Consider the following 18594-nt stretch of genomic DNA (forward strand, 5'->3'; position numbering starts at 1 on the left):
TTTGTATGCATATATAGATACATACAACATGCAGTATATATGCGTATGTGTTGCTGTGTGAATGGGAGCATAGAACATATATAAAGTAGGTGTGATGTCAATTTGGCAGCAAAAGTGGAAATATACTTTAAAATGAGATGTACTAGATTTTTACTATTGTTCAGGCCAAACAAAGCTGATGTACTCTTGGAGAAGACTTTCCTGCATGCTCTTCCACCCTAATCTACAGAACTGCTGGACATGCAAGGTTGGGTAGGTTTCAAATAAGAACAAATATAAAATGTTCCCATAATAATAAAACAGTTCCCACATAACATACATTACATAATTTACAAAAGTTTAATGTCTTACCTTGAACAGAAAAAGCTCTGAAGAAAATGCTTTATACTGCTCAAATTCCTTTTCTGGTCGATCAGGAATAGGTCTTGACTTTAATTTTTTCAAATCTGTTTCCAAATCATCATCCTAGATAAAAGAGAATAATTTAAAATTCAATCTGTTAAAGTAAGTTTTTTTAAAGTCCGTGACTGCTGTACTGTGTTGGACACAAACTTAATAAACATTGACGTGTACTTGCTATATAAACTCCATATGTAATGTTTCAGGTTTATTTTTACTGTTATTGTTGTTCTTTTTTTTAACAGAAGCACACCAATGAACTTTGTTGTCCTGGAGGAAACCAAATAAAGAAAATGTTAATTAACCTTTACCTTCATGACCTCACTAAGAAAATCTGCCAATGTAAAAGCTTTGCACCTAGTCCTTCTATATTCTGCCAAATCCAACAGTCCAGGAATGGTATCAGGTGACACAAAGAAAAAAATAAACAGAATTAATTAAAGCAGAACTCCACCTCTAATGTTTTACAGTTCACTGCTACCAAGACGCTGGTGGCAATATCTTGCTAATGTGACAGGCAGGGTTCCGGAGTGAGCTAAACTTCCTGGGTTGACTTTCATGTTTCAGGGTCATGGACACTAATAAAGACACTGTCTTAAAGCAAATAAAACAAGGAAAACATTTTAAATGACGTCATCTTAAGTTAGAGAAGTAATATGTCTCTGGAAAAGTCTGTTGTATTGTACAGCCTTCATACGACATACCATTTCATAAAATCAGACCTATTTAGGCAGGTAAAGTTGAAGCCACACACTTCACTAGGGATAAGCTTCAGATTCCGGTTGGAATGTAAGTTCAGTGTGAACCCAGCCTGTTCCCAGTTCAGCCAACTGCCGAACAAACTGCCCTTGTTTAGCCAGTTTGTTTGCATGAGTCCTCAGTTGCTGTTTGTAAAATGAACAGGCAAGGATTTTAGAGCAACATCATTGGCCATACAAGACATATGGTCATGACCTGGTCATTTACAAACAGCCAGCCAGGGATATGCCATTTTGCGGCTGTAGTGCGGCCTAGGCAATAGCATTGGGCAGCAGATCGGCGTGCGCGCGAAGGAGGGGAAACTTCTTCAGACAGTAGGTCATCGTAGTGGCGGCTCATCATGATTGATGCTGGATTTACATAACTTCACAAAGTGATTGAGAATGGATTTATATTGTGGGACATTGTTTACTTTTTTATTTCGCAATACAGGACTTTATCACGTTGTGGGTTTTTTTTCTTTTTTTTTTAAATTGTTTGGGAATGAGTAGTAATACACTGAGGGGGAGTGTATATCTGGGGTCTATTATTATAAAGGGGGCTCCCAGATTCTTATAAGTCCCCCTACAAAGCCCAACATCCTCTTGGGGACCCCTACCCTTTGGTTTAAAAAAAGACATCCGCACAGTGATAAAGCCCTTTATTGCAAAACAAAGTAAACAATGTTCTATGATGTAATTAAAAGTACGTTGTCCAGAGATGTAGATCCAGCATCAATCGCAATGACCCGATGCCCAACAATGTTGCCCCACCACCTGACAATGTTGCCCAATCACACTACTACAAAAGCCGATCATTGCAAAAAAATAAACAATATTTATAGAAAGGAAAATACTGCAAATAAGCATTTAAATTAACTGAATTCCTGTGCTTTTACCTGCAATATTTTATCATATGAAAAGTAATCTAGAGGACAACTACATATGATGAGGTTACAGTTCCAAGCATGAACAAATCTTTCTGGTTATGCCCAGAGGCCCTGAAAGGGTTCTTTCAACTTTCACTATATGGGCACATTGGAATGTAAAATATGCAGTTCAAAACCCACCCTCAGGTGGCGCAGGTGGCGGGAGTTCATGTTGGATTATCTCTAACACAGCATTTATTATTACTGAATGAACCTGGTCCACATCCATTACCTATGAGAATAAATACAGAATACTCACTTCCTCTTTGTTGTCATCATTTATGACACTTAAGTTTGTATCATTCTCATCTTCATCTTCTGACTCATCTATGAGGATTAAAAATGATTTATGAGAAGCAATATTGTCAAGATTTTAATAATTAGAACAGAGATTCATTAAAGTTTATCAATGTTATGCGGTGTTACAAGCAACTGAAAGACTCATTAAATGAGAAAGCTTTGCTTTATTAATTTATTGTATTCTACCTTCTTGGGAGAACGTCTTTGCCTCGGTGATCGGCTTGCTTGCTCCAGGCACCGGATAGGTATAGGAGCTATTAATACTAGAGAGTGGCAGTGTACACTTTGGACAGCATTTTCTTAAAACCTGAATTGCTGCACTGACTAAAGAGTCCAGGTTTTTCCAACGCAGACATTCCTAGGGAGAGAACAGAAAATGCAGCAGTGTAAAATATGTGTAAGGAAATCAATAACACACATAAAACAAACTTGGCTGTGTTATGCCTCCAGCTGCTAGTGAACTGCATGCTGTATGATGCTAAGTGACTGGGAGGCATACATCATCATGCGTTGACTTCAAGATATATACCATACTAGTATTTATGAAGCAATACTGTTTGTTGTTTGTCTCACTGCTGTAAATATTTGAAATGCAAGTGTGTTGCGTTCAAACCAACATTAGCTTGGTTTTATGACACCAGCAGCCATACTGACATTGCTGTGTATGCCACATACTGCACACACAGAGGGCAACTAAATGTGTTGGGTAAATCTGGTAATGCACAGGAAGCCAGAAAAATATCTGGAGGTTTTTGGATAACAGTAAGAGCTGGTTGCTGTTTCTAGCAAGGTAGCTGAAGGCCTGCAGTTTGCATATTTTTCAGTGTCTTGCAAAAAAGTTGGCTCCTGGTGCTCTTCTTTCCTTCTACAATCAATAAACATGCAGGTAATTTAATTAGGTAAACTTGGTCTACTGTGTGTGTCCATGTATATAATTATTGTGGTGACATTAAACTGTTAGCTCCTTTGGGGCAAGTACTTATATGACTGATTCATTAAGGTCTATAAACGCAAGACAAATGTGTCTGCCCCAAATAAAAGAGTAAAAATATAAAATATTGTTGTACAAGCTGTGATTTTTTTTAAGGATTACACACGATTGGCTTGCCACTATCACTTTACAGTATTTTACTAAACCAATTTTAAGTAAAACAAACTTCATATAACTTTTGTTTAAAGTTTTTTTCCCATCAAAGAGGACAACTTGTGATCTGATGAGTCACCAGGGGTTGTCCTAGTAGGACTTCACTAAAAATTGTTAATTGCTTCTAATAAGTTGAAAGTAGCTAGTAAAGTAGTCATATTTTATCATATTAATATCCTGTAAAAGTTTCCTTTGTATAGAGATCTAAAAGCCCTTAGTGTGCTGCTAGTTGCAGCCACCTTGGATGGAATGTCAACAACCCCAGCAGATTTAGAGCTGTCACATAAGTGATACTCTATAGTATTTCCCTTCCCTCCTCCCCTGGCAGCTATATAAAATAATATATAGGAAGGTATGCAGAGATGCTGGTCCAGTAATTAGACATTCCCAGAAGGAGAGATGACTATGATGTGCAAGGATGGAAGGGGCTGTGCTAGGGAACTTTCTAGAGTAGTCACATTTTCAAGCAAGTTTAAAGGCACATTGCAAAAAAAATGAAGATCATTTATGGAAAGAAAAAAACTATTTTAAGTAAAAAAAACAAACACATATATCTTGTGTTTAAAGTTTTTTTTACCATCAAAGAGGACAACTTCTTTTGAGATCTGATGAGTCACCAGGGGTTGCCCTAAAAATGTATTTTTTTTCTATTAATTTAAAAGTAGCTCACAATGCTCCAGCTTCTATAGGGTTGGTTTAAAATAAAAATAAAAAAGATCTAATTGATTGAGTCTTTTGATCTGCTGAATCTTTATACTGGTTCTCATCATATCATGTAATCTAAGCCCTTGATATATTTTCAGTGCTACACATCAAATGATAAACACCTGCAAACTTAGAGAAAAAAAACCCTAAAAACTGGAAATACTAGGCGCCAGCGACTTTGGATGTCAGACGGTGAAAAACTGCAGACTATGAAAAGGTCAATGTATGAAAACTAAAACGTCTTGAGCAGTGTTAATGGAGTGCATGGCTGTGTCTCCTCTGCCCTTTCTAGTTACTTGTGCTGTATTGTAGAGTATTTCCATTCCCCGAGCTTGTATGAAGGCTTCTCTTCCTGATCGCACATTGGTGATATGTTTAAGGCAGCGCAGTAGGCCTCTACGGATCGGAATGTATGCATTGGAAGAATCACTGATGTGCCAGTCTTGGTAGAAATGCAACAAGACGCACACATAACCTCTATTCACAGCTCTTCTGAGATTCGACTCTAGAAAAAGATAAACATTTTAAAATGCTAATGTTATTAGGCATGAAAGATAGTGCAAGCAATATATCTAAGAAAATATATAAGGTAAGAAAATGAAAATGCTTATTGGATTAGCTAGTAGCAATAATCTTTAGTATTAACAATAGCCTATAAAAAAAAACTATCCTTGCAGTGGGGCCAGCCCAACACTGCAAGGTTTAACTGCTTTTTTATGTCTAGGGTACCTGTGGAAAGGAATTTTACTTGCCTGATCCCCACTCCCCCCACAGTCAGCATTCACCTTTCTTCCGTCCGCAGAGGGTTAAAGAGGGTGTGGGTGGTGGTCTTGGAGCCAGCAGGAGTGGGTATCAGGCAAGTAAAAGTGCTTTACACAGCTAACCTAGACACAAAATGACCATTAACTCTTGCAGTGTGATGGTAGCATCATTGTAACGGGAGGCTTTTTTTAAAATCGGGGGATAGGCTTTAAATATGCATTAGGCCCCTTTCACATGCAGCTCCAATCAGGTCTTCCTGTCAGTTTTTCAAGTGGTCTGATCAGATGCACAATGCAAGTCTATGGGCAGCCGTGTATAAACGCATGGCCGTTTGCTTACACCTGGTTAGCCCCGACTCCGGCCAGGTCTGGAAAAACAAATGGAACAGATTGTGCCGGATCAAGGATAATCTGATGTAAACATGTCTGTTTACATCTGATGCCCCATAGACTGGCATGGGGTCTGAGAATTGCAGTTTTTTCCTCCATCGAAAGATGAAGGAAAAAAATGTACAGACATGGATGTCACAGCGGTGACATCCACTCCGTACTGCTGTGATCAGGAGGGGATCCGTGCATGAATCCTCTTCTGATCAGCCCATGTAAAAAGGGTTAACCACAAGTAGAAGCACGGAAAAAAAGTTTATTTGGTTACCTGCTATCCTAACAATGTAGATAGTAGGAGTAGACATTGGTGTACAAGTAGTCTGAAAGCAGATGAGTTATATAGCTCACTTTCCATATATAACTTTGTTTGTCTCATGCACACAAACAATTCATTGATTTATTGAGCTTTTGTAGCAGGTAACAGATCCTTCTTACTAATTACTTCATAATAAAGCACTCATTGATGCAGATATTAATTTAGTACTTGTTTTCCAGTCATTCACAACTGTTTTAGCATATGTCATGTAGAGATTTTCATTAAACAGATAATTATAAAGAAATTATTAGCATGTTATGTAAAGGAGGGCATGACCAGTTCTGAGAAAATAAAACATTTACATTTTTATTACATTGTTTTTTAAACTGCCATTATTAATGCATTAATTTGCATTAATTTGCATTCATGTTTTGAATTCAATTTAGAGACAACTGTTTCACATGTTGCCTCTCAAAACAGGTGTTACTCATATATTGCTTTAATAGCTATTTTACTAAATTACTTTATTGCACTGCTGAATAGTCAAGAAAGCCACAGTATGGAAGTGGAACATTATGCCTTTCTTGCTATAGTGATGGTATATATGAGATCTTTTGTACCTGTTTCCAGAGATAGAGAGGGGCAGGAAGCAAGAGTAATCTGAAATATGGTGTAAATGCGTTTACAGCGGGGTAAGAACATAAGGCCTGCAGGATAATGCTGGCCATCCAGACAGTTTCCCACAGACCAACAGGATAAAGTCGTAGTCCTGGTTAAATCCTCCATTGGAATGATTAGATTATTCCTTTTTCAAAGTTTGCTTACAGTCCGTAAGTGGAAAATATCTCCCTGCAAATCCTACTGTCTTTCTTTAGCACCTCCTCCCTTTCTTCCTGCAAAAGCATGCTGCCAACTTCTACCTGCTTCAGCCTTAGAAAACCAGCCATAGTGCTGTAGGAACAGGAGTGACATAGGCAAATACAAGTAATATTGGTGGCATTTAAGATGCTAAGTCATAAAGAAAAAACAAATTAAGGTACTCCATGCTCAAAGCCAGGGCCAGATTGGGACAAAAAATAGATCCATGCATTTTAGACTGAGCAGTCCAATTACATAACCCCTGACAGGCCCCACCCCATATGGGGTGGAGCCAAACAGAAGCGCAAAAGAGGGAAAGGGCAGCCACTGGTAAGCACAGGAGGGCTACAGCTGACACACAAGGTTTGCAACAACCAGAATACAAATCTTGCCACACTATGCAAACCTTGCAACAACCAACATACAAACCCTGCAACAATATAGGAAGCTTGCTACATAGAAGTCTTGTGATATCCTCAGTGGATCTCCACCTCCACAGCTTTCCTCCTCACCCTGAGCACGGTGTACAGGTATGTGCTCCCGAAACAGTGCTCACAGTTCTTCTGCAACGCCTGGCACAATACCACCTATTCCATACACAGGCGAACCCCAACAACACCACACTGACAGCTTTTGGCGTGTCTTTCAGAGCTGATACTCTATTGGCTACATATACTATACTGTAGATACTCTATTGGCTGCATGTAAACAGACTTACTGAGTATTTGTTGCCTCCAGAGCTGGCAAAGTTGGCTAGTTGTCTTTGAGTGGTACAGCCTGTCCTCAAATACCATAGATGGACTGCTCATGTGATATCTAGTCTAGCAAACCTTTTGAAAAGCAATGGGTTTCAAGGGTGATACTGAAAAATTAGTGAGTTGTGGCAGCCTCGCTGCCGTATTCTTCATCGGCCGTATGAGGAGCAGCATGTAGGCCTCCTAGCACCCTCGGCCACGCCCTGCACCAGCACAGGGGACATGTACAGAGGATGTCAACCTCCTTCAATCAGAGGTCTGTACGTTACTTGACCTCTCGGAGCAGGCCATTTGTGTTTGGCCTGGCCTGGCTTGGCTTGCCCTGGCCCACTGGGCACTCCTAGAAGCAATTGTGTTCCTTTTCTACCATACTATTGTATGCGGGTATGTGAGCATGCATCAATAAAATATGTGCTTGTATCACAATTGGAGTGCTGGTGGCTCTTTCGGTTCTTCCTTTTCTACCATACAACAGCAATGAGAGGGTCCTAGGCACAAGGAATGTGTGCATGCCCATGATAAGTAACAGGTGATAGACATACATATGCTTAGGGTAAAAAATAAAGTCCCACACTCTAATATTTTATTGGACCGTCTTTAGCTTTGATTATGGCATGCATTCGCTGTGACATATTTCAATAAGCTTATGCAATGTCACAACATTTCTTTCCATTCAGAGTTGTATTAATTTTCCCCCAAGATCTTGTAGCATGATGGGAGAGTCGGCCCACTGCGTAAAGTCTTTTCCAGCACATCCCAAAGATTCTCCATAGGGTTCAGGTCTGGACCCTGTGGTGGCCAATCCATGTGTGAAAATGATGCCTCATGCTCCCTGAACCACTCTTTCACAATTTGAGCCCGATGAATCATGACATTTTGAAATATGTCCACGCAATCAGGGAAGAAAAAATCCATTAATGGAAAAACCTAGTCATTCAGTATATTCAGGTGGGCAGCTGACCTCATTTGTTGCCAGATTAAACATATTAATCAGTAATTATCTAAAGGAAGGCTCCCACCTATTTTCTTAGCTAAATAAAGGTGGTAACTTTTATTTGGGCCAGGTAGTGTATTTCTAATGTGGTAAATGTAACTGTATCATGTATTTTTTTTCAACCCCTGGGTTTTACATAATTTGCAGCATTTAAAGTGAACCTAAAGTTAGAAAGGAAAGATTTGCTATTTTATTTGTGCCTAAGTAGTACCTCGAAAGTTTAACCTTTTGTCTTGATTCTTCCTGAAAAATAGCATGGCATTTCTTGTGCATAGCAACTTCTGTTCTGTAGCCTCATACAGTAGCTATATATATGCAGTGTGAAACTATATGAGGCACAGGTGCCTCTGTTAGTCTCGCAGGATCTGGAATGAGAGCTGGTGTTATCACTACTGTGCTGCTCACTGTTCTCCTCGATGGGGAGGAAGCTGTATCTGAGATCTTGCAGTACAAAAATTTCTCTATTTCAACTTTGTCCATTCAGTGAATTTGTGCTTTCTAATCTCTCCTGCTACATCATGAATATAAGGCCTGGTTCACACCTGGGCGTTTTACAGCGCGTTCCTACGCGCTGTAAAACGCTCAACATGTGAAAACCAATAATTGCGTATGGGCATGGTTCCCACCTGGGCGTTTTACAGCTTCCGGGTTCCATGTCTTGCGAGTGGCCGCGTTGCAGGGGGGCGGAGCCGGCGGGAAGTTTAAAAGTGAAAAAAATTAAAAATAGAGAAAATAAGGACAAAAAATTAAAAATCATACCGCCAGTGAAATGCGCGTTTCACTGAATGGAAAAACATGCTAAAAAACGCAAAAAAAAAAGAGCAGAAAAAATACGCTCAGGTGTGAACCCAGCCTAAAACCATAACCCTGAAGTTATCAGGGGCAGCTCTGACATGAGGGAGCAAAGTGGTGTAGTGTAGATTGCAGAAAGGTTCTGAACCTTGTAGTGTTATGACGTGTCACCTGCACTCCTTACAGCGATTGGACTTTAATTAGTAGTTGTGGTGCTCGTAGTGATTACACGGATGGCGCCGTATTTTCCAAAATTGTAAAGACAGAGATCACCAGCACTCAGTCAAAAGCATTCAATTATTTTGCTTATTAATTGAAGTAACATGTCACAAGCATCAATTAGCCAGCGTTTCGGGGCCACACAGGTTTCCTTCTTCAAGGCAGCATAGTAACTATGTGACCTTGAAAAAGGAACCATGCGCAGCCCCGAAACTTTTGGCTAATTGACGCTTGTGACATGTTTGATCAATAAATAAGCAAAATAATTGAATGCTTGTGACTGAGTGCTGGTGATCTCCATCTTTAAGGTTCTGGACCTGACTATGATGTGACAGGATCGCAAAAAGATAGGCTGAAAATGATTGCCAATCCTTCAGCAGGTAAAATAGTTTACATATATGCATTTCAGTTGTGTATTTAACCGTCTGCCTAGAGTTACATTTTGGGTTGTTTTCTGTCACAAACCAAGGAAGAAATGCAAATCATTCTGCTACCAAGTGGTGTGATTTTATGGTAGGAATTCTCCTTCAACTTTTTTTTCCCTGTAAGGGACCTTTTAAGTAATTTGTGGTGCTACTATAGTCACAGAAATCACCGGATGGAAAAGTGACAATTTCAGGTCATTTCATTTAAAATGTATGAAGCCCATTTGCAATTCTTGAGTTATTGTGGCAGCTTCCAATCTTATCACTTATTGTTGTTACTTATTTATAAGTTGACAGCATATGCTGACATGTGGCACTGTGTGTGTGGGAAATGAGATATGCATCTTCACATATTTTTCTGTTAAAATATCCTAAAATAAATTATTGAGAGCAGAAGATGCAGAAAGTAGGCATAATCACATAATCACAAAAATCCCACTCCCCTATGTGGAACGTAGGACAAGTACTAGAACGGGGAAATAAACAATCCTATTACTGCTTGGAAAGTGTTTGCTCTTTGCAAAACTTTTCTCACTTATCCACATGAAAAGTTTGGAGTAGTCTCTTATGCTTCTGTTTGGGAGAATCTTTATTCTTCATCGATTAGCTAGGGGAAAATAATAATTGCATATAATATCTCATAAGAAGCAAATTGTTTGTGTTCACACTGATGGAAGACAATTTCTATTGTTATGGTTTGCTGCAATTACCCTTTTCCCTTTATTTCCCCTATGTCAAAATAAATGCAGACAGCACATTAAATTAGCATGAACACATTTAATCAGTCCCTGTGACACCAGGGTGTATAAGACCTTAGTTAGGAAACTATTAAATAGTCCAAGTTCTTTAAAGCTGAACTGCTACCTGTAAATTCACAGAGGAAATACATATAAGGGAGCTGTTTTACCTGCTAAAATGATTTCAATGTCTGTCCATTCAGCCCTGAGCTTTACAGCACAGTCCTTCCTGGTATCAGACCTTTTCTTTCTCTACTGCAGTTTCACTGTCAATTACAGGTCTCCTCCCCATCTTATACCATGACTGGGCAGTGAAAAGAGAAGAAGCACACAAATGAGCTAATATCTCGTTCACTTTCCTCTCTCCTCCTATCAGAATAATTTTTCCCCCTCAAATGTCACTTTGCTTCAACGAACGAACAAAACGAATAAGAAACGATAAAGAAAAGAACTACCACTAACGAATTTTGTCCGAATCCGAATTCCGATTCCGAATTGACTTCCACACCCAAATCCCAAATAAACGAAGTAACATAAAATCTGAATCAAAACAAAACTAAACTAAACGAATTTTTGGCCAGTGCACATGTCTAATATTTACTAATGTGCATCTGTGACCCAAAGTCAGCAGGCAACGGGCCGCTGTTTGCTGACAGTGCAGAGCCACGGTGAAGCCAGGAAGGATCCCAACAATATTGTTGGCATCCACCTCACTGCATGACTGACAACTGCCTTTGCCTCTCTAGAGCCAGAACCAGCTGTGCCCGCCTCCTCCCTAGTCTCAGTCCCTCCAATGAGTGCTGAGGAACAGAGAGGGGAGGGGGGAATACCTGCAGGGAGCTCTCTGCAGAGAGATGAATGTGAGCCGAGTGATCAGCAGTGTGTGATCGCTCAGCTCTCAATCTATAGAGCCAGCATGTAACAGTTGCAGTGTCTCATGCTGGCTCTAAGTTTTCAGAAGACTACATTTTACTCTCCCAATATTTCTCCTCTAATTTGTGTCTGTTATATCTGCCAGGAGTTCAGTTCAAATTTATTGTCTCAGACTGTCAACTGCATAGTCCAGATATCTTCACGGTGGACATTACAAAAGACAGTCAGGGCAATTTGCCTCAAGAGACACGTGATTTGCCTCAGAAAGGGTAGCTGCAGTTGCTTTAATGACAGCAATATCAAAAAGAAGAATTGTTAGGGATTGGAATGACACCCTTCCTACCTCCTCATCCACCCCCACCCCCTCACACACACACATTTAAATGTCTTTATTCTTCACCTTTTCAAGGGACATTTCTAAGTCCAAAAAGTGCAGAGAAGAAAAGACAGGTTTGGCCAGGATACGCAACCTCAAAAAAATTCTACACAAATTTGAAGAAATGTTTGATGTGTGAGGCAGATATTTGCTGGCAAAACGTATTGTGGATTCAGTGCACTTGAGTCAGAGTAGAAGCAAAAGTTCACTTATCACTTGTCAGATGGCCCACTTAAACTTTGAAAGAAAAGAGAAAGGTGAAGATACACCTTTAAAAATGCATATCTCACCATATTTTATTCTGCTAGGGGAAGAGATGACTAGAAGAGCCAAAGGTCAACAGCACGCATAGTTTAGTTATCGGAAAAGCCTTTTCAATTGATCTGCTTACTTTTAAGTAGGTTGAAGGGTTAGTGAACCTGTCCAAGAGAGATGATGGTGTTTATAGTACAAGTCTCATGTGTATATTTTTGTCTACAAAAGTTATTGCTCGATAATTTATTGGTATTGTCTTCCTAAATATTATGGAGTGCACCGATAAGCAAATCAGAGTTACACATGATGACTGAATATATAAGAATAAAAAGAAATTACATTGATCCTAATTATCATATGTAATCATAGATGTTATGAATGGCAATCTTTAATATACAGATAGATAACAGACAGAGATATACTATGATGATATCTTGGGTTATGGTGGGTTTCCTTAAATTGAAAGACTATCTAAATGTTTTAAATTACTATAAAAAAATGAAATCTGCTTTTTTAGTTTTGGTTAGGGTTTGAACGGTTAGACCCTTGGTCAAGTTTCATTGATGTCCAATCGGTGCATTTTCACGAGTATGAAAATGCACCGATACTAAATGCAGATACCGGTGTTCTGTCGAGAACGCCGACGTAGTCGAATTTACCGACCTCAGCATCTGCGCTTACGCACCAACCAGTATTATCGAGGAAACCGCCATTTATTGACAAAGTATTTATTGGAAATCATTAATTGTGACTGTTAACAATATGCCATCCATCATTTACTGCTATGGATGAAATATTATTAAGGGTCACAATTAACAATTACAAACTAATACTTTGTAAATAAATGCCGGTTTCCTCATTAATCTCGTTTGTGCGCAACCGCAGATACTGGGTCGGTGTTCTCAACAGAATACCAGCACTAAATTTCTAAACTGAAGTGGCTGCCTGAGGTCCTGCGCTTGCTGGGGACCTTGGCAGCCTTCCTGTTAACCATGCGGTGCCACGGCGGTGGGGGGTTGGGGGGGCTCTTCATAGTTTCTTGCACTGGGGCCCTGAAGGTTCTAGTTACGCCTCTGGTTGGGGCCCAAACTTTGTTGCAGGTACAGGTTAAATACAGCAATAACAGGTGGCTCTAGGCCTCTCACCACTCCTGTAGCAGATAGGTTCGAATGACGATTTCCCCCTCTCCAGCCAACTGCGTCTTTGAACTCTTAGGATGGGCTCTGATGATTAGAACAGCAGATATCTCCCGCTATGGTCACAGCAGACACTCAAGCACAGCAGCATCCTTCATTTAGGAGAGGCAACGGTGTCTTTATCTGTAGTAGAGCATCCACACAGTCACAGGAATGTCTGTTCGTTCATGGAGATCAGACAGCCTCCTCAGTAAAGTCCACAGCTCTCGCCCATTGTCAGCAATATCACCTCCAGGTTTCTATCTCTCCCTGAGATGATAGGCCAGACAGTTCTCAGCAGCAGATCTAATCACTTCCAGAATCTCTCAAAGTCTGAGCGCGCTCCCTAGACAAGGCTGCATTCACTCCTCTTCCAGATCACAAAGCCTCCTGGGAGCGGTAGTTCAGTGCAACATAAGTTTACATTGTCTCTCTCTGTAATGAAACTGCAACTCCCACAAACACTTTAGTACTGCTGAGAGCTGAGCCAATCAAGTCTCTGAAACAGCATACAGCGGAACTGCTCTTAAAAGGGAAATTACAATAGCCCCGCTACACCTCCAATGGGGAGACCTGTTCCTACAACAACTTTTTAAGATGGGAATTGCATTCACTTGATTTCCTCTCATTTCCTGTTGCATCTTCAGGACATACAGTGAAAGGTATAATAAAAGGCAATCTTTTCCCTGTGAGACACAGAGAGTAAAAATAACTTAGGAGGGGTTTTAACTCTTCCATACTCTGTTTAAAACTTTAAAGTGTATCTAAACTTAAAAACAAAAATATAATATAATGCATCTTGCCATAATATAGGGAAAGGTGTTTTTTAGTTCACAGAAGAGAACTTGACAGAGCTGATAACATTGCAAGAGATGTTATTTCTGTACACAGGAAGGTATAAGGATGCTAGATTTCTGGCAGGAACAACAGTTATGTTTCTGTATTTGCAGAAAATGTGCTAAGCCTAAAAATAAAAAACGAATGCAGCCACTACATCTAAGAACTAGTAAGCTGCAATTTATACCGTTGTTGTTCTAGGGTTTAGATAACCTTCTTCTGAAAGGTTTGCCGTTATTCTATAAAACCTGTATTTAATTGAAATCCCCATTGAGTCAGCAGATTTGTCTCTCTTTTTTATGTATTTTTGTATTTCTGACGAAAGAGAAGCAGTACACCTAATTTGCAAATTTGTATTTACTTATTGCACCCTGCTGTGAAAAAGCCCGGCCCTGAAACAGCTTTCTGCTTAAAATGATTCTAATTAAAGTTATAGTCATAAAGAAAGCTCTAATATTGTATAGTGTTTAATTAGTGGTAGCTGTAGCAGTAACCATGCATCAGACAAGGACACCCAGAAACAGTCCAAGCAGGTTTGTCCTGAATTTTCATCAAGGCAGCAGACAAACACTGTTTCAATGCAAGATGGCATTATACAGAAAGTCCATAGCATAAAACAATCTAAAAAAACTACTCATCTGAGCAATGAATGTATCTCCAGACTAAGAGGGTTCAGACTACGCAGGCAGAACATTAACATTTCTTAGTTATGTGTCAGCACTCAGCATTTTCACCCAGCAGCAGGTTCCCACAACAGAGAGAGCCCTGAGCACTAGAGAGTGTGTATATAAAGATCTGTGGACAGTTGAGACTAATAACAAGGTCTGGCTACTAAAGGCTGATTTCCACTCAAAACTCTACATAGCCTCTTAGCTCTAGTATGCAGAATAGGACTTTGAGAACGCAAGTTCATTTTCTCCATATTAGTCTTAAATCCTGCAGCCCCTCACCATGTGTATGTACAAAATGTATATGACATATACACATCATCCACAATCCTGCCAGCCAGTGCCTCACAAAAAGTATTAAAGTAATTGTACGGCCAGTCAATAAAATCCCTTTATAAGCTTTTATCATGTTAATGCTCCTGTTCTGACACTCTCTCACACAGGCTTTTAATGGAGACTGCAAGTGGCCATTTCATACAAATAATGCAGACATGGTTGTTGTCACCACTGTTGCCACCATCTGAAACTCTGTCCCAGAAAATGCCATGTAACCATGACTAGAGTACATGCATTTAGATAGGATGTGGTTGCAAAGAGGCTGCAGAAGATTAGATGTACGGCGATGCAACAAAAGGTAAGAAATGTAAACATAACAGAGCAGTGCCCGCTGAGCATAGCGCTGTTGCAAGCAGATTAAGAATAGAGAATATCCAGTGCATGTATAGTACATATAACAGAGTCTGGTCATCTACACCTTAGCTGATCCACAGGTACAGTGAGGTAATCAAAAATGAGTCTCATACTATACTATAAGCCACTCATTGCAGCATCTCTAAGATGCCAGAAACACAAACTTCACCTGTATGTGCAGTAAGGAGGGGCCTAAAAACCATTTGAATATACAGAACACAGTACAGCTTTATCAGGACTGGGATGTTATCCATGTAAATAATATAATCACACTGAAACTGCAAAAACAAATACATTTACATTTACAGTTCATCTTTAAATACATTTTGGGTGTACATGGACTTAAATACACAAGTGCAAAGCAGATGGGGGTTTTCTGAGCTGAAGTAGACCTCCTACTTTACAGCTGGATTTGTGTTTTAGACCATAGCTATGTTATATGTCTTCATTTCATCAATTTTAATATGCAATCAAGAAGCATTTTTGGACCTCATGGATGAAAAATAATTTTCCTTAATTCTACCTTCTTTAACTGCTTGAAGACCAGGTGTTTAGATCCCCTACCTGGCCAGGCCATTTTTCAGTGTTCAGCGCTGCAGTACTGTACTTTGTACAGTACTTTGACTGACATTTATTCCGTCACGCAGCGCTGTACTGAAATGAATTTTATACCATTTTTTGGGGACAGATAGAGCTTTCTTTTGGTGGTATTTAATCACCACTGCGGGTTTTATTTTTTACTATATTCAGGAGAAATTACTGAAAATTTTGAGACAAAAAAGAACTATGCTGATCCCGAGCTCACACGGGAGCCCGGGACCAGCTTGACAGCGGGAGGGGGGAGGGGGAGAGCCGCTCGGGGCTTCATACAAGCGATCCGCCGGCGGATCGCTTGTATATTAACGGGCATAGCTGCCTCTTTTCAAAGTCCCACTGAAGCCAAACACATGATGCCTTTACAACATTACAGACTAAACAGAGGAATATGGTTCACAGTGCCTGCTTGATACAATTCTCTCCAAGGACAGTTTCATTTCAATTTCATCTACTGCCTGGGTACAGTAAATGGCCAATATTTTGACAGTTAACAATCGTAGACACACCCAACTTTGTAACGATTGTTAGGCCTGCTTCACACTGAGCACATTGTTCTAGCTAATTCAGCAAGACAATAAGCTTCACCCAAAAAATCCCATTAATTCCTACAGCCCCTGTACACATCTGAGCGTTTTGTCACAATAAGCAAATTGTCTGTTGCTGGAAAAAGTACATGTGCTTCTTTTTTTGGCAGATTACAGCTCACTTTGCCCCTATAGAGTCAATAGAAAATGCTTGGAAAAAAACACATTTTTGCCCATTTACATCAATGAAATGAGCAATCTGCTCATGAAAACACACCACTTTAATGCAAGCGCGTAAAAACACAAATTTCTACACGCAAAAACGCTGTCGCTGAGGTGTGAATTAGGCCTTAGGGACGCCAGTTCTGCATCCTGCCAGAATGATCCTCCTTCTGAAAACCTCTCTTTAAGATTACAATTTTCCAGCATGCTAGGAGACTTCTGTGGCCAACATATCTTGTTTTTGGCATTACTTTTATATTTTGCTAGTCAAATTAATTTCAATGCTTGAAATGCAAGGTGGGCAGTATTAGTAGGGAGGCAAAAAAAAGGGATTTTTTTTTTTTTGTGATGAAAGATAATCATCCATAGGATCAATTCACTAAGCTTTAATACATGGTATTTGCCATAACAATTGTTATTTTCAGCCATGTGACTGTTATATTTTTATACCATTGGCTCCTGTTGCTGAACATAATGGTCATCATTGTAAATAATGATGAGTAAAATGACGTAAATGTAACCATATGAGTGTTAAAAATGTGCATTATATAAACATTCATATCCTCCTACTATAATTTCATAGTGCAGCTTTCAATATTCTGCCATGTTTTCCATTGAATACTGTAGAGGAAAAAAGAAAATCATAAAAAATTTAGGTAAGAGCATTTAAACGATCAGTTGCTGACAACGACCCTTCGTCATAAGAATCCACACTAGCAGTATATCACAAACAACTATAGCTGTAGCATATGTTACTATATAGGTTTATGTTTATTTACGTATGTATTAGCAATAAGATTGTTTTCAAGCACTGTCTGAGTCAAGATAAGTGTTTTATTTTGCCATACATCAGGCTTTTAAGTGCCTTTGCATTTAATTAATGCTGCACTTTCTTCAGTTTCCAGCAATAATGCTCATCTGTTGTCCTGCTCCCAGTGCTTTCTTGATATAAAAAAACAGACATATTCCCATCATGAATAAGAAGCAGCTGGCTGGGTAAGGAGGCTCAGCCATCCATTGTGGCTCTGTGACCTGTCATTTTTCTATGACTATAATATAGATATCGATTTTCCTTCTTCAGAATTTATACAGGACTCTCTACAAGAGTCAATAACTAGTGTGTATAAATTAAGACAACACAAGAGACACACAGCGATGAGAAACAACTGATTGATGTATTACTGGGACCATAGCCTGACATCAGAACTGCAAAGCTCTGCAAATTATATTCTGTGCTCTCCTTCATGGAAACAAAGAAGAAGACTTGGGTCCAATTTATACCTGTCATAATATAGTTAGAGGCTCCTTATTTAACCCTAACAGCCCAAGTGGTGGGACATCTGGGATCTTCCATATCTGTCATAGTACGTGTTGATTCTACTTCATGCTTAAAAGGTGAAGCAAAAACCATATCTCCTATCTTTCTGAGATGGGAAAGAGGCACACCTTTTAACTAGGGATGCACCAATACTAGTATCTGTATCGGTACCGATGCCGAGTATTTGGGCGAGTGCTCGTACTCACCCAAATGCTCCGATGTAGGGATGTCCCGATACCGATGCTAGCATCGGAATCGGGCCCGATACAGGGCATTTTGACAAGTACTTGTACTTGTCAAAATGCCCCGATGCATAGCGCCGAAGCTTGCGCTGTTTTTTTAAGGACCCCACTCGGAGCGTCGCCCACCGGAGCAGCAGTGACGCGACGCTCCTTTTCCGCTCAGTGCCGGAGAGCAGCGGCGAGTCAGCGCTGGTCCGGTGGGAGGAGCCCCAAGTGAGATCTTAATTTAGCTGGCTGGCACCTCTGGGCCAGCTAAATTAGGACCCCACCTAGAGCTCCTCCCACTGGACCAGCGCAAACTCGTCACTGCTCGCCCGCACAGTGAGTGAGGGCAAGGGGGGTCACTATTAAGCATATGTAAATCGATGGTCTCCAGTGTTTTAGCAGTCTGTACTCTATATGTACTCTATAGTACATAT

At 39.9% G+C, this 18594-nt stretch overlaps 1 protein-coding gene across 1 annotated transcript in view; it reads right to left on the bottom strand.

The window, feature by feature from the left end:
- AGBL1 (ATP/GTP binding protein like 1) overlaps window positions 1-18594 on the bottom strand; it is a 465946-nt gene that overhangs the window by 398207 nt on the left and 49145 nt on the right. Inside the window, 4 exon segments of the mRNA XM_018556368.1 lie at window positions 359-465; window positions 2325-2392; window positions 2552-2723; window positions 4511-4719. Of these exon segments, the coding sequence (XP_018411870.1) occupies window positions 359-465; window positions 2325-2392; window positions 2552-2723; window positions 4511-4719 (556 nt within the window).

The sequence above is a fragment of the Nanorana parkeri genome, unplaced genomic scaffold, assembly GCF_000935625.1.
Source record: "Nanorana parkeri isolate BGI_ZX_2015 unplaced genomic scaffold, ASM93562v1 scaffold236, whole genome shotgun sequence".
In the NCBI taxonomy this organism is placed as follows: Eukaryota; Metazoa; Chordata; class Amphibia; order Anura; family Dicroglossidae; genus Nanorana; species Nanorana parkeri.